The sequence below is a fragment of the Mustela putorius genome, unplaced genomic scaffold (genome assembly GCF_011764305.1).
Source record: "Mustela putorius furo isolate JIRA1106 unplaced genomic scaffold, ASM1176430v1.1 tig00537350_pilon_pilon_pilon, whole genome shotgun sequence".
In the NCBI taxonomy this organism is placed as follows: Eukaryota; Metazoa; Chordata; class Mammalia; order Carnivora; family Mustelidae; genus Mustela; species Mustela putorius.
The window spans coordinates 9026107-9042238 of NW_025422471.1; the positions used below are offsets into that span (position 1 = coordinate 9026107).

At 35.1% G+C, this 16132-nt stretch overlaps 1 protein-coding gene across 11 annotated transcripts in view; it reads left to right on the forward strand.

Annotated features, from left to right (window-relative positions):
* Positions 1-16132, forward strand: part of MCTP1 (multiple C2 and transmembrane domain containing 1) — a 526997-nt gene that overhangs the window by 301124 nt on the left and 209741 nt on the right. For 6 of the 11 annotated variants that reach the window (XR_006605000.1, XM_013044488.2, XM_004769907.3 and 3 more), the window contains exons 6-8: positions 1460-1498; positions 10257-10316; positions 15921-15998. The exons of 1 other annotated variant lie outside the window; for it this stretch is intronic. Coding sequence is in view for 9 of the 10 variants with exons in the window: in XM_013044488.2 (XP_012899942.1) it covers positions 1460-1498; positions 10257-10316; positions 15921-15998 (177 nt within the window). In the remaining variant the exon portion in view is untranslated. The remainder of the gene's footprint in view (positions 1-1459; positions 1499-10256; positions 10317-15920; positions 15999-16132) is intronic. 4 more of the 11 variants (XM_045074455.1, XM_013044489.2, XM_013044487.2 and 1 more) reach the window with 3 other exon arrangements.

Consider the following 16132-nt stretch of genomic DNA (forward strand, 5'->3'; position numbering starts at 1 on the left):
ATGAACATTGATTACATGACCACTACAGTGGCCCTCTCCACAACCTAATGTTGTTGTTTTTTTTAATTAACATATAATGTACTATTTGTCCCAGGGGTACAGGTCTGAATCATCAGGATTACACCCCAATGGTGGGTTTTGTTGCTACAAAATAAATTGCACATTAGTGCTTAGAAAACATATAAAATGTTTCTATAAATAGTATTTGATAACAATGCCTTGCTGTTTCCTGGCTCCATTCAAAAAAAAAAAAAAAAAAATCAGGAATTATGGCAACCTTAGGAAATCTATCACTCTCCCATATTTTGGTCAATATTTAACACACAGGATATGCAGGAAAAATATAACTTATAAAACCACTATCTACAAAGAAGAGGAATGAATCCCATATCTTTGACAATTTTAGGATTTTTCTCATTTCTTACCATAGAACTTCGTAATTCCATTGTCTTGGTTTAGGCCAAAAGTTGTCTTCTATGTGACTTAATCTTATATTAAAATCTTTTCTTTGTTGTATTTTTGTAATTTATTAGTAGTTTCTGAAATGGACCTGCCTTATAGTGAATTCTGCTGAAGGAGGTATGGTTCTTATAGGCACCAGTATGCTTCCTTGATGTACAAATACGACAAGCATTTCTATGAGCTATATTCTTTGTTCCAAACTCCCTATTCTCCACTTCATCAGCCTTAAAGATAAGAGAGGGTAAAGAGGTTAATCAGGAAGTTAATACCGCAGTGTTCACGGAGAAAAATTTAAAACTGAAGAGTGAATAAAAGATCTTTGGATTTTTACGACTTACTTTATGCAAGAGACCACTGATCTTGGGCACTCATTAAAGATTTCCATTAGCCTTAAATTAAACTTATAGCCATAATTACTTCTTATTATGAAACACACAGACAGAAAAAACTGATTTAAAGGACATGTTATGGCTGAACATTTAGCAAGAAGATCGACTGATGCAACGTTTTTCACAACTGAAAGCATTTGTAGACCCCAAGATAGTTAAAGATTAACTGGAAGCAGAGCTAATGCTAGGGTGCCACCAAAGCAACAGACTCTTGGACATGTTTGAAGAGAAAAGTTACCTGGTAAAGTCATCGTACACCGTCAGCCTCCACCACCAAAGGGAACAATTGCCAATCATGAGACTCAATAGGTTTTTTTTTTTTTTCCCAACCAATAATTAAGATATCTCAAAATTTCCATTCTATTTTAAAATACTGTCTCATTTCTCACTACAAAAGAATAAAGTGAACTCTCACCAGAAAGACTGCTTGAATGTTAAAGGTGCTTCTTCTAGCTGTGTGTGTGTGTGTCTGTGATAAACAAGTTTTGTCTTGTATACTCGTTGCTGGAAACTGCTGTTTAAATGTTAAGCTCCCTCTAGAAAACCACTGGCTGCCCTATTCTGTACTCGAGTGATAAGATAATGAAAATGCTTTATTTTGTTTACAGACAATGCTAATGAGGAAGAGCTGGAAAAGGTCAAGTAAGGTAATGGCTTAGCATGTGATCTTTCAGCTTTTCTTGTTGAGAAGAACTATCAGCTGCATTTCCAAATCTGTCTCACACCTCTTCAAATCGTACTACAGGATTTCATCACTCTTGTTATTTTTTTTTTCTCATAAACTTCAAGTAAATCATGTGATGCTTCTTAAGTAACTAGAAATCACACTGATCAACTCACTCATATCCACATCATCCTCTTGCTAATGCCTGGTCCCTTCTCAGCATCATTCTCAGCATCTGATTTCTGTTGTGTGTGCCACAGGGTCTAGAAAATGCCTTTGCTCCAGATCAGGAGAAAAATGGTTGGATTAGGGTAGAGACCACTCCAGAGAGAAGGAAGATTCATGTAACTCTCTGTCATTGTTCACTGAGAATGGAGTCTGAGGTTTTCTAAACTCAAAACCCCTCCAGTGCTACGTCTTTGGAGTCTGTACTGAGAAGAGTTTTCCATCGTGGCCTCTTCTCACTTCAAGAAATAAATGGCTCTTGGGAGTGAGAGGAGTTTGTGGTTCAAAGACCTGGCTCTTCTTATAACTTGTAAAATACATAAGATATAAACTAAGCATCTCATTTGTTCAGTGGCCGGACCACTCTTGGACATAAATAAATACCAAGATGAAACTGACTTTTATATGCAAAGTCCTTGAAATAAAGGGATTTTATGTGTAAAGATCTGTTTAGTTCAAAATTCTATTTATAAGGTCACTATTCATTTTTAATAGTGGGTAATTTTTTTAGACCCTGGAACATGACAATCTTTTTTTTTCCCCCCATTCTGATTGAATCATGCTATTACTTAAATTTTTCTTTAATTTTTTCATTTTTAATAACTGTGAATTTAGAAAATACATCAAAATGTTTTTATATTTATGATAATTCTGAATTTTCTTTAACAAGTATTTCTTACTGTACAGTTTCCTCTTAATTCTTATAGTATTAATGACTGAAAGATAACCTGACTCACAAAAAGGTCAGGGCCATTTTAAAAATCACCTTTACATTTTAATAAAGTGAAAGCATCTACTAAAGAAAATTGCTGAGTATTTCTGACTTAGTATTCACTGTGCTTTTTATTGACCAAAATAAAGTTTCAAAGAGTCTTAAAAAGAAGTTTGCACTGTTCATGTTTGTATTACATGTTTTTCTTTGTAATTTACTTCAAAGTTAGTATTATCTGAAAAATATGAATTTTTTAAAAGTCATGTAATTTGACTTTCCTCATTCTGTGTCTATATTATGACAAATGTGTGTAAAAATGATGTAATACCTTAATATATATCAATATTTTCTCTTCCAGATGTAGTTAAGACATAATACTAGAGCAAGATATTATATAGTATTTAGTATTAATTAGTAAGAATGATCCATTTTATTGTAATATAAAAGAAAGAACAAATATAAAGATTCTTCTTTAAACACTTTAGTTCATATTTAAATTTAATTTTAAACAAATTAAATAAACATAAATCCACATCTTTTCCTTTGCTCAACAAAAAAATAAAATGAATAATAAATATGTGTTCAACACTATTTTTACATCTAAAGTTCTTGAAGTTTTAATTTACTATTAGTAATCTATTTGTACATTTAAACTGGTACATTTTTCTGGCTCACTGTTGAAGATACAGAATTCCTTTTGTCTAGCTCTGCACTTGTTGGGATCCTTGGCAGATTATTTTTAGTTCATATGGTAATATGTCTTTTGGGTTTTTAGCCTAAGGGAGTTTCAGTTGTATAAATTTTAATAGGGATATTGAATGCTGAGTAAAGAAAAATCAGTTCACTCTTTTGTTTTTTTTTCTGTGAGAACGTACTGAACATCTGGTAATTTATTGAAATCATCACTGTCCCCTGAAACATTTGCTGTGTTCATCCATATTAGTATGATAAGAACAAAGTGTCAAATTCAAAATCTGGGGAAAGTTTGTAAGTTCAATGACCACATAGTCCGCCATCCTTCACACCCTGAAACTGCTTCCCTAGTTCCATCCTCCCAGGATTAAAGGAGGAAGGATGATGTTCAAGCAAATTGTGCTTCTGGAGAAACTCAGGGATGAATAACTATACTATGTAGCATTATGAACTACTATGTTACTATTATGTATCCCTTTTCTAATTATTTCAACCTTCCCCTTAAATGTCCTTGTGTCTACATCTTTTTTCTTCTATTTTTGAAAAAAGATATGATTTATTTGCATTACCTTTAAATATAGGTATTTCATATTTGATACAACTGTCCTCAAAGCCAAAGGTGAATTTTTCATATAAACAGGTCATTTTCATCTTTGGAACCTTGATTTATGAGAATGAGGTCTCCTGCTTTTCCGTAGCAGGGCTTTAATATGAAGCCTGTCTGTGAGTACCATGGTGATTAAAAAGCCTGAGAATTATGAACTTTCTGGCCAAGACTTAAATAAAGTCAGTTAACATTGCTAGATATTTTTTTTAAAAATTGCTAGATATTCTCTCTAGGAATGAGTTTTCTTTTGTTTTCAGAAGTGACATAACCAAAGACAGGGAAAACTAAGTTGGCATAGTTATTTTTTTAATATGCACATCTCCCCGGTATACAAGTGAATCAGCTCATGGGGTTTCCCATTACTTAAATATCTGTTCATCATTTTCATCATCTTGCCAATGATCAATTTCCATGGAAATTATATTATTAGTGGCACTCTTATAATGCAGGATTGTATATACTATTGAAAACAAAGCTGAATAGCCAACTTGAGGGCAGGATATTGTAACTGCTGTTCAAGACTGGCTTACATATTTTTTGGCATAATTATGTTACCATCCAAAGACAAGTAGGAAAAGAAATACACCTGTGTTTACCTCTGAGAAGCAAGACTAAATATTAAGATTAAATATTTGCCGTATTTGAATGGTATGTTAACCAGTAATTAATTATGAATTCCATCATATCTCCTCTTTGGGGGATGATAACATCCTTTAAAATTCTCCTTCTGGTTTTCCACAAACTTACTTTCTATGCTACACATCTGTAATCCTGCCTCACACTCAGCTGTTAAAGAAAAACGTTATTTTAAGAAGAAAGGGATCAATGTCTGCCTAATCTTGGGCAACTGAATAATTATCCTGGTCAAAGAGTTATACTTACATGACAAAATGCATTTGGGCAGAGAAATGGTAATGCTTTGAATTATTGCAATATTTTATTCTTTAGAAGAGGCTTATCATTGATAATTTATTCTAAGGTTAAATTATTCAACAAGAAAGTTTCATGAGCTCAGAAGAGAAGATGTATATGTGTTTTATGAATAAATTTTGTGGGGTCAAACCAAAAATAGAAAATAATAATGAAAAAATTGCCTCTATAAGACAGACAGTAAGCAGAAATGATTTTACACTACATTGTGTGTGTGTGTGTGTGTGTGTGTTTTAATGGAGAAGAATTAGTTTATCAATGAGTGTGATAATAAACTTCTGTGCTTTCAATAAATCACTTTAATTACATGAGACATAGCCATTGTGATAATACAAAGATATACACACCGCAATTCATATTCTCAACAATAACAGTTTAGAAATGTTTTAAGAAGAGTTCATCCTTTGAATAATGTAATATGGACTATGTGATCATGTCTCATTAGCATATCTTCTGTTACTTGATGGCTTATTTTTTTAGTAATATATCTTTTTTATAAAGATTTTATTATAATCATTTAGCATAATTTTAATGAACTATAAAACACTTTATTCACTGGTGAATGAAGCAATTTTTAATAAGACTTTTGGCAAGGATATTGTTAATTTAAACTAGAGAACACTTTCAACTCTAAGTCTGCAGGGCGTAGTTAAAGCTGACACCTTGGATGACACATTAAAAATGCATCAGTGAAAACCTCTAAGTGCTTTAATTTAAGAAACGCCAGAGAAACAGATTAACGCATTTTTAAGTATCTCACACAGTCAGTCTGACATAGTGGGGGAAAAAAGTCATTATTTAATAATTATCAGGTTCTTTCTCCAAAGGCTTCGTATCCTGATAATAAATAGATGATTTTTTAAAACTTGCAAAACATTCAAACTTTCTTGGTCATTGGCTCTCTCAACTGTGAGTCACCCAAAGGGCTTTTCTTTGGGGTCTTGTTTCAATTTATTATGCATATGCCTTGGAAAAAAATAGATGGTTTATGTATTTTCAAAGGAAATATGTAATTCCTTTAGAAATCCCTACCACTGCTTATACTCCCAAATCTGTATTATTTGGGAATGCTATCAAGACAACCTCATAATTAAGGCTTTTGAGATTCCAAAATGCAACCTCATAATTAAGGCTCTTGAGATTCCAAAGGGCGAATAGCATGAGCATTTCTACTATAAAAGACTATTTTTACCTCAATCACTACACTCCTAAAATTTGTAAGTTTTGTAAGTTTATTTAAAATAGAGATATCATCATGCCAGTAAAATATCTGATTATCCCACAAAATACACAGAGCCACAGTTAAGTTTTATGTGGAGATGACATTTTTTCTTGCTGTTTTGACAATATTTTCCCATAGGTATAAAATATCATACGTTTTTACATATTAAAATTCATAACTCCAGGGATTTGCTGTAACAGTGGCTTTACATGTATGTGACCGCTCTTGTTGAATTTTTTAAATGTTGTGGGTCTTTGAGGGAGCCAATCTGGGTGAGTTGGCACAAGCAAAAGGACAACACGTAATCTCGGGCAGGGCATGGATGCCGTGGCACCTGCGTGCTAGATCTAAGATGGTTAATTGTGGGTCATTGGTTGATTGCCACACTGCTAACATGTGTTACCCAGCGAGCTGATAATTTCCCAAGATGCTTTCTGGACTAATCAAAGGGCGGGAACCAATACAACTTGGCTCTAGCATAATGGAGCTAAGGGTTGGTTTGCAAGATTACAGCACCTCCTAATTCAAAAAAATACATTTCTATATATAATATATATCAGATATCTCTAACTTATATATGTATATATGTGGTGTATGTATATATATATATATGTATATATATATTCAATTGAATGCAACTGGGAGGAGATTTATTGGTTTTAAAGTGCCCGAAATATCCACAACAAAAATAAATCATTTTGTGAAGATTCCGCTTTCGAAGCCCTGGTTGACAGCAGTATACAGGCATGTATGTATGTGTTTATACACACACACTCACACACACATAGCATATTTAAGTTAAAATTTCTAGGAAAATGAAAGACAAAGCAAGGCCAGCTTTCAGTTATAGGATGCGTCCTCTGGGGACCTGAGATTATCTCTCTTGTCAGAAATATTTAGATGGACAGTTGGAGTTACAGAGGGAATCATGTTTGTGTTTAATGAGTATAAATGATATGAACCCCAATTTGAGTAACCAAGAAAACAGGAAAACAGCATTTCAGCGCAATTTCTACTTACTTCATGGCCCTGTTTTCAGTTACATGATGACCAATGGGCATATTCAACTTGATGGGAGAGCGTCTAAGAGCTGTAGCTTTGATAAACAGTGATTGCAGTCAGACCAGAGAAGCCTACGAAAATTATTTACTATGGATTTACTTATTTTTAACCTTATAAATGCCCAGAGAGTTATTGATGACAGGAAATTGCATTCCTATTAAAATATGTTGTGGAATGTGAGTGCAACCTGGCTTGACTTCCACCCTTGAATCTCGGGCTTCAAATCTGTGGTGAGTGTTCGAGTATTGAAGAATTGCTGAATTATAATAAGCAAAATGTTTAAAGGCCTGTACACATTAAGGCTGATTTAAAAAAAAAAACACTATTCATTGAAGTTTAGTGGCTAATCTTTGTTCATCTGATGACAAAGTCCTTAAAGGTTTTTATGATTTATTTAAATACAAGGCTGAAAACAGCATCATTTTCATTTTGTTAGGAAAGAAGTTAACTGTCCTTTTGTTTTATTTGTCTAGGGAAAAAGTGTATCTTTTAGATTTTTAAATTTAAAATCTTGTTATTTTTTAGATTCATAGTGGGATTTTTGATCTTTGAGGATAAATGTTTTTAGTGTTTTTAGAGGCAAAAATTGGATTTAAATTAGGTATTACCAGTGGATCTTGTTACTTTCCTAAATTCAAAGCCTCAGCAGAAATAGTCAGCAATTCATTATTCAGGATAACTTCAGTAATTTTCCTTTATTAACTTGATGCCTCTGATTTTTTTGTGTGTTTGGCTTCCTTTTGCTCTTCCTTTATAATTTTAGCACTTTTAAAATGGTACTTTCCCTCACTTATCAACTTCTTGTCTCAATGGAGAATGAAGCATAACTAAACTTCTCCAATCAGGATGAAAGACCAGTCTTAAAATCACTTTTTTTTTTAGAACTCTTTATCATAACGCCAGGTGTTTTGTTGTTGTTGTTCTTATTAGAAACTCTCATGAAAGGAAAGCCTTGCCGCGTCTGCTGTGGAATTTATATTCATCAGGGCAATAGATGGCATAAGGGTCCAGAGGAAGATTAAGTTGTTCCATTTGAAATAAAGGCCTAAATTTACATGAGAATGCAGGTTGTAAAATGAAATATAAATTTTAGTTGATGAATAATGGCAGAAGTAATTAAACGTGGCATGAAAAGCACAGCCTAGAGACTTCAGTGGATCCAAATGCGGCTAATATATTTTTTTTAAGATTTTATTTATTTATTTGACAGATAAAAATCACAAGTAGGCAAAGAGGCAGGCAGAGAGAGAGGAGAAAGCAGGCTCCCCGCTGAGCAGAGAGCCCGATGTGGGGCTCGATCCCAGAACCCTGAGATCATGACCTGAGCCGAAGGCAGCGGCTTAACCTACTGAGCCACCCAGGTGCCCCAGAGCTAATATTTTTGTTTCTCAATTTTTAACAGAGAAACCTAAGTTCTAAATCTTGATCATTAAAATCCCCCCCCCACACACACACACAGACAAAATTCATCAATCTCCTCTTGCTCTTTGCATACTACTCACAGAATTAAGTCATTAACCTCTGTATTCATCTGAGGAAGAATGGGGAGTCGGTACAGTTTCAACATTAGTCACTTTAGACCACCTAACCTTTAAATGAATTAATAAGACTTTTAAATGTTTGGTGGTCATATTGTTTGTTATAACTGTCTTGAGTATAAAGCCAATACTTTCACACCCTTTTAAGTTGCCCTAGTATTGCCTTAACACATTTTACATTGAGATAAAACTCACTGTTAGTTACATAACTTGTGTTATTGGCTCTGGGGAAATTACTTGTGTAAGGAGACTCCAAGATTTCAGTGTCTTTAATATGATACTTTTAAATTAAATTTCCCACGTGTTGCTAAACATGCTGCTTAATTACAAAAGAGTTGGAAAGGAAAAGCACATACCTTTTGCAAAAGCTAGAATGAGATTTTTTTTAGTTAAACCATGTTCAGCATTGAAAAAGCCTGCAATCATTCCATCTAAGTTTCATGCCCCAATGTCCAAATGTAAATGTGTTTTTTAAGAGACTTGGTTTTTTGTTTGTTTTGTTTTGTTTTGTTAGATACTGATATGACAGTGTGCTAAGTGTGACAGATAAGAACCAAAGCAGTAAAAATGAATTATATCTTAGCAGTGACAGTAAAATGATGTCTTAAACTCCGGACTTTTTCCCAGTCACCTCTGACATTGCTACCTAACCAAATCCTATGCAGGAAGCTTGGACAACTGATATTAATTTTCTTGAGAAATAGTTTTCATATTTAAAAAAAACAGGCAGATTATATAGATGATCTCTGGCATAACTATTATTTTCAGTTCACTATTATTTTCTGGTATGACTTTTGGTATCATGTTTGGAAGGAATATCTATGCCTAACCAAATGAAACTCCAAGTGACTAAAGTCAACAAATTATTTATTGAGCATCTGCTATACAATAGGCATCATGTGGGATGCTGGACCACTATCTTAGTTGCTAACACAAAATCATGGAGTAATCAAATAAGTTACAAAATGTCATCCTCTTCACCATGGTGTCCACAGTCATCCTGCCCCATCAGCGTCCCCAGTTTCCCTTAATCTTACCATAACTGACATCTAGAGACAGGATGCCAAACATTCAAGGGTAAAGGATGCATGTAAATGCAGATGTTCTCCTTAAAATGAGCAACTGTGGTTTTAATTTCCTAAAGTCAAATTGATTTCACTTTATGAAAGTCTGGGGATTAGTAATAAAATATCCAACATGAATCTGTGACTTTGTTCTCAGCCCGGTTGCCACTCTGTTCAGTATTCATTTCTTGCCAAAATTACTTTTATGGAGCTTAAGTTAACTTATATTATCTGTATTCTATATTATATCATAAAACTAGGAAATTTTTAATAAGGCATTAAACCAAATTTGACTATGTGTGTGTTGTTAAATAAGATTTCTATTCTTTAAAAATGCTCTGAAGGTCTATGCTGTTAACTTGTTTTGTTAAAAGGAAGATATCATCTGACTTCCTTCAGAATCTTAAAGTGTGTTTGAACAATCCTAATTTCTAAAATAATGTGTTAGACTCTGAGATGTAATAATAATTTAAGAATAAAGAGGTAAGTAGATCCTTTAAAAATGACAGAATGAATCCTTTCCAAACTTACTACCATTGATACCAGATAAGAATAAGACCAAACAAACAAACAAACTTTAATTTACTCAAGGGAATAACATTGGGGTTTTGTTCATTTTGTTTTGTTGGGTTAATTAATTCTTCTCAAAAACACCTCAAAATGTAGCTAAATATTTGTTTGTTTTTAGGATCTCTCAGAAAATGAAGTGGTTGGATCTTATTTCTCTGTGAAGTCTTTCTTTTGGAGGGTAATGTCTACACCCTTTATATTAATATTCTTGACTTTGGCTTTAAATAGTAATTTTGAAAGTTAAATATGGAATAGGAAATTCACTTTTTAAAAGAAGCTCTCAGAAAAATGTATTCAATTGGCCTTCTTTATTAACTTTTATTCCAGGCCATTAGGGTGACTCATTTCTTCATGTGTAAAAACTAAGAACTTCATATACTGAATATATTGCTTTGAAGTCAGTTCCTTGTGGGACAAGTTTATCCCCAAATCTTGCCAGCTAGAGGCCCACAGCCCTTCCAGAAAGATGAGGGTGCTGTCTATAGGGTCCATTCAGTTTCTTTTTTTTCCCTTCTTATAAAATCTGCTCCATCTGTTAGAGAGAAATTTACTTCCCTTACAGTGATCTTATACTATATACATACTAGATAATCAGTGTTCTTTCTTTAGGGGAAAAAAAAAAAACTTATGAATTAGAAAACAGCAACTCTGCTTTTGATTTAAATACAGAAAAAAAGTGAAAATTCTACAGAGAATTTGTTTTAAATGCCATTGCAATTCAATGTGATTTACTCTTTCATGACTTACACATAATGAGCTCTGTCATCCTTTTTGCTCTTCTCTAATGCTGCATCATGTGCAGCACGATTTATTACAAACGCTCTTACTAGTTTGCCTAGAGTTTCCTTCTTTCTTTGAAAATTCACACTTGGTACATGATTACCTAGCATCAGATACTGCAGTGAAAATGCTACACTCGTCAGGTCTTGCCATTTTCTTTCCTAGGCTCTGAAACTGCTCATGACGGAAAACTACCTTTCCCCTTTAGAACTTTAAGATTTGTTGCAGGGTCTTTTAAGCAGACTGACCAGCACTGGATTAAGTCATGCATCGAGCAAGTATAAACCACCTGTTTTTATCCTAGGCTCCCTCCACGCACACTTTTTTTTTTCCAGCCTTTTATTGGTGGGAGCTTATTTTAATGATTTATAGCATCTTGGGGCGCCTGGGGAGCTCAGTGGGTTAAAGCCTCTGCCTTCAGCTCAGGTCATGATCCCAGGATCCTGGGATCTAGCCCGCGTCATGCTTTCTGCTTGGCGGGGAGCCTGCTTCCCCCTCTCTCTCTCTGCCTGCTTCTCTGCCTACTTGTGATCTCTGTCAAATAAATAAATAAAATATTTTTTTAAAAATGATTATAGCGTCTTCATTTCCGGTCAGTCTATGATGGCTGCCTTCACGATGTCATTCTGTGTCTTTGCTAAAATAATAATAATTTATTTGATATGTTCATGCATTATCCATGAAAACACAGAACGACTGCTCTTGAAATGTCACATTACCTTAAGTGGAATTTGGCTTTTGGCAAAAATTTAGTCTCTGTTTTCTTGAGCCCCACAAATATGGTGAATTCATACTGTATACTTCTTTGCCAAGAGAGCAGAATTTAGGAATGTTCTGTGTTGAATTTGTTCTATATGCAGCCAGCTTGCAAACTGATCATATGAATGAAGCCTTGCTACCAGGATCAATTGCATGGATAATCATTTTTAAGGATTTCCACCCAATGGTTCTTTCAACATCTTTCCACTTTGCAACTTCCAAATTAGTATTCCACGTACCAGTACTTTCCATGTGGTTAGGTTCCTCCTTAAATATTCTTTTTTTAATCCTTAAATGCTCCTTACTAACCTTTCTCAATCTCTTTAACTGTCTCATTTCTCTTGAATAAGAAATACACAAATTTAAAATATAACCTTTTTGTATTTGAGGCACAGAGATCTAATGTCTTTTCTTCTGAGCATTTGTTGAGTAACCAACAAAGTGATTCATGAAGGCAGAACCTTTTAGGGGTCATTTGTTTTATCACTGAGGAGACTAAGGCCCAGAGAAGTGATCCCACTGACGTTATGTACCCGAGAATGGGATGACACACCAGGACCTCTATTTTTCTTCTATGAATATCATAGATACAATTGTTTAAAGCAACTGAGTTCCTTTTCGAGTCAATGATGAATACAAATGTGATGTAAAAATAGAGCCCTTCCCTTATCTGTCTTCAGTGACCCCCTTTCAGATTCTTCTTGCATTTATAACCCTTCTCCCCCACAGCTCCTTAGCCCACTGATAGATGGATGTGTTGAAGGGCCGTGGTGTTGCTATGTTTGAGACTCAGAATTCTTACAGAATCAGGAAATCAGTGATCCAGTCTACCTTGAATGAGTAGCATCCTTCATATTCACATTCCAAGGTCACTCTCATGACCAACCTCATTACTCTTTGCCCAGGTACCATTTATACTGTGATTAACTCCTAGAGAAGATGTGGATGAAAGGAGATTTTCACAGACATTTTCAGCTATGCAGAAAACCTACATACAGATAAAATCTTACCTGAGGAGCATATGTGATGTTTTGTGAGTTTTTATCAGCTTATTTATAAGGATCAGTACTGGTGTTCTGAAAGCAACAACTGAATTACATTGAGTGAAACTGAATCCTGGTGAGAAGTTGCTTAATAAATGTCAGGGCTACTTGGTAGATCTTAACTTTCTTGAGAGCAAAATAGTAGAAAAGACTGAAGTGATAGCTACTGTAGTTTTCCAAAGCCATGACATTTATAATTCATCAAAACATGATATCATAGGACACAAAACATTAAGCAATGGGTATGTCGATTGCCAAGTTTCTCATGAAAGCAACAAACATTTTGTGAAGTCACCTGGATGCCTCTAAGAATTTCACTGAGGATTTTTAACTTCCCAGTAAAGGACGATAACTTAATGCAGGTGCTTCAGATAGTTAGTACATATACATTTTCCCAGTTAACTCCATTGACCAGACATTTAGATTTTCATGACTGAGAGGTAATTGAACAAACCACGTTCTGAGAATACTATAGTGAATTAAAGAGAAAAGCTGAGATTGTTTAAATGGAGAAGGCTAGGCTCTACCAAGATACTCCATATAGAAAAGGTTCATGATATGAAATGGGCCCAAGAGAGTGCCAGAATACGGAACATTTAAGGATTATGTCAGAGCGCCATCATAGGGTCGAGTTCAGTCAAAGTGTGGTTGAAGGAAGACCCTGCAGACCAAAGAGAAGTATTGGTTCTATCAAACAAGAATGTTATCCTGTGCTGAAGTACTTACATTCTGAACAACTCAACCATGTTTGACGTATACCCAAGAAAGTTGGAGGTATTATTTATATCTTTAGATAGGAAAGTAAGACCCTCAGAAAACAAAGTATTTGTAATAATTAATTGAAAGTCTCTAAAGAAAAAGTGTAAGTCAAACCCAGCACTCCTTATTTCTTTACATCATTGGTGGAAACCCATATATTACTTGAGCAAACCAATTAAGATTACAACGTATATGATGATTTTTTACTAGTATATAGTTTGAGCAAACATTGGAAAAGCTTAAGAACTTTTGTTTGTTCACAGTTAAGTTTAGAGATGGTAGTTAAAGCTTCTTTTAGTAAGCATAAATACCTTCCTGACACTGTAAGTTGTTTCAAGAAACGAAGGAAATAAGAAAGAAAGTGTAAGGATAAAAACCAGGAGAATTTCTGTAAGGATTATAGTGCCGTGAATCATCTAAGAAGAAAAAAAATGGATCGAAGCCTCAAAGCCTTATTATTACATGAGACACTTTAAACTGGGCTGGACAAAGCCTGGGAGGGTTTCTGTAAAGGCGATCCTGCTCTGAGACGGCAGCTGGACCGTAGAGCAAATCTACTCGTTGGACTTCATCACCTAGGTGCAATTCACTGGAATAAACTCGGCAGGCAAAGGAAAAGATAGCACATGCCTGTGCCTGGGATTGAGCTAATAATTGCTCCACGCTCCAGGCTTTGCAGCACAAAACAGCCATTCTAGGCTGTCATTATCTCTTCTTTGTAGTGTCTCGTGGATCATTTGATTAAATAAAAGCCTGTGCACCTCTGCTGAAAATAGAGGTGAGCTGACTCCACACAAAGCTATTGTAAAGACACACTGATGGCTTTCACTCCAGTTTCCCAGGGTCTGGGTCTCATTTGGAAGGATTAGGTTGTATACAGGTTATAAAATCCAAGGTAACAAAAGCCAAGGATTATTTACACAAGTCAGGGAGAAGATTAATATGACTGAGTGGTTTTTAGCCACATGTTAAATCTGGATAGATTGGTTCGGTTTTGATCTGTTTTTTAATCAGGATCTAGAATAATAGGCTAGCTCCTTCTATTAGTGATCCGGTTTTTCAAGGAATTGAATTAATAAACCCTAATAACCGGAATTGAAAAATAGAAGTGTTCTGAATTTACTTACGAGCTTCTACAACTTGCCCGCCTTGTTAATAGATGTTAGACGATAATTCATGACGGAGTACTGTATGCTAGAATACAGAACAGAACACTGTATGCTAGAATTATTACTGCCTGCCAACTTTTGCTTCCTCCAAGCCCCTGATTAGGCTTCCTCGATAACTGATCCTGGTGGATATATTTTATCTACACAGGAGTCAAAGTATTTCAACAAATTCTGTTCACGTTATTTCCCATTTTTGTTTTGTATTATGGACTTCTTGGGCTTTGTCCAAAATGTGAAATATACTGAGAAAAATGATCAATTACGTATCAGCAACCCCAGATTCAAATCTCAGCCTTGCCACTCACTAACCGTTTGGCTTTGAGTAGGGGATTTATCATCTCTGTGCCTCAGTTTCCTTACCTGAAAAATGTCTGTTATGAAAAACACTGGAGAATGAACACACTAGCACTTAGAAGTTGCTCAATGCACGCTCATTTCATAGTGTATGCTCTCACCGATCTTCCAGATTGGCCGAGTCTCACCCTCCCTCTTGATGTTCTCATCTCACAATCATTTAATACAAACTTTTAGCTCATCATGATAATTTCCTCCTAGTATTTCTTGTTCAGCTCGTCATGATAATTTCCTCCTAGTATTTCTTGTTGAGCTGTGTCTTTCTGAATCCATCTCTTGCGGATCTTGGTCTTAGTAACAGAGGGATTTTTTGGCTGCTTTCTTAGGTCCAAGGACAGCAAAAAGAAAAAGGGGCAAGTCACATGGGGCAAGATTTCTCTGTTACTTTAGAGCTATCTCTTTAATCACTACAAAGGGATGCAGTTAACGCGATCATATCCATGTAACATGTAACCATGTAACACGTATTCTTCTGGGGCCGTATCCATTGTTTGACATTGGAAACAGTCTCCTAAATATTCTGAAGCTGCAGCCTTGGGGAAAGGATTCTTTCCATGATTTTTCTTCCTATGTTTCTTTTCGGTACCGTGCTTATGAACAAAAAACACTCCAGCAGGGTCCATCACTGTTTAATCTCTGTCCTTCTATTTTGGGTTTTTTTTTTTTTTTTTTTTTTTTTTTTTTGACCACTCTGGTATTATGCCACTAAAGAAAATGGTGGCTGGAAATTATATGATTGCACTGGCATTTATCTTCATTGTGCTAGAAGACATTTTCTGACAGTGACTTGGGGAGCTGATCCTTTTTTTTCTTCAAATCATGTGGTTTTGGAAAGTAATGCTAAATGCTGGTTGAAATGAGTTGTCGATAGTAGCAAAAAGCTTTCCTGAACAGCTCTGACCATTCCTCTCCATCCAGACATACGGCAGGCCTTCTCTTCCCGACCTGGGCTTCTGCAGGGCAGAGCTTCAGAGTACGTATGACCAAAATGCACAAGTAAGTTCAACCGTCTGGTTTGTATATTCCTTCTGAGCTTGCATGAGCTGTGAACTCTCATGGCTGACTCACTGTTCTGAAAACCTATTCCCGATCCTAACCTCTTTTATATGTATGAAGAGGAATTGAATCTT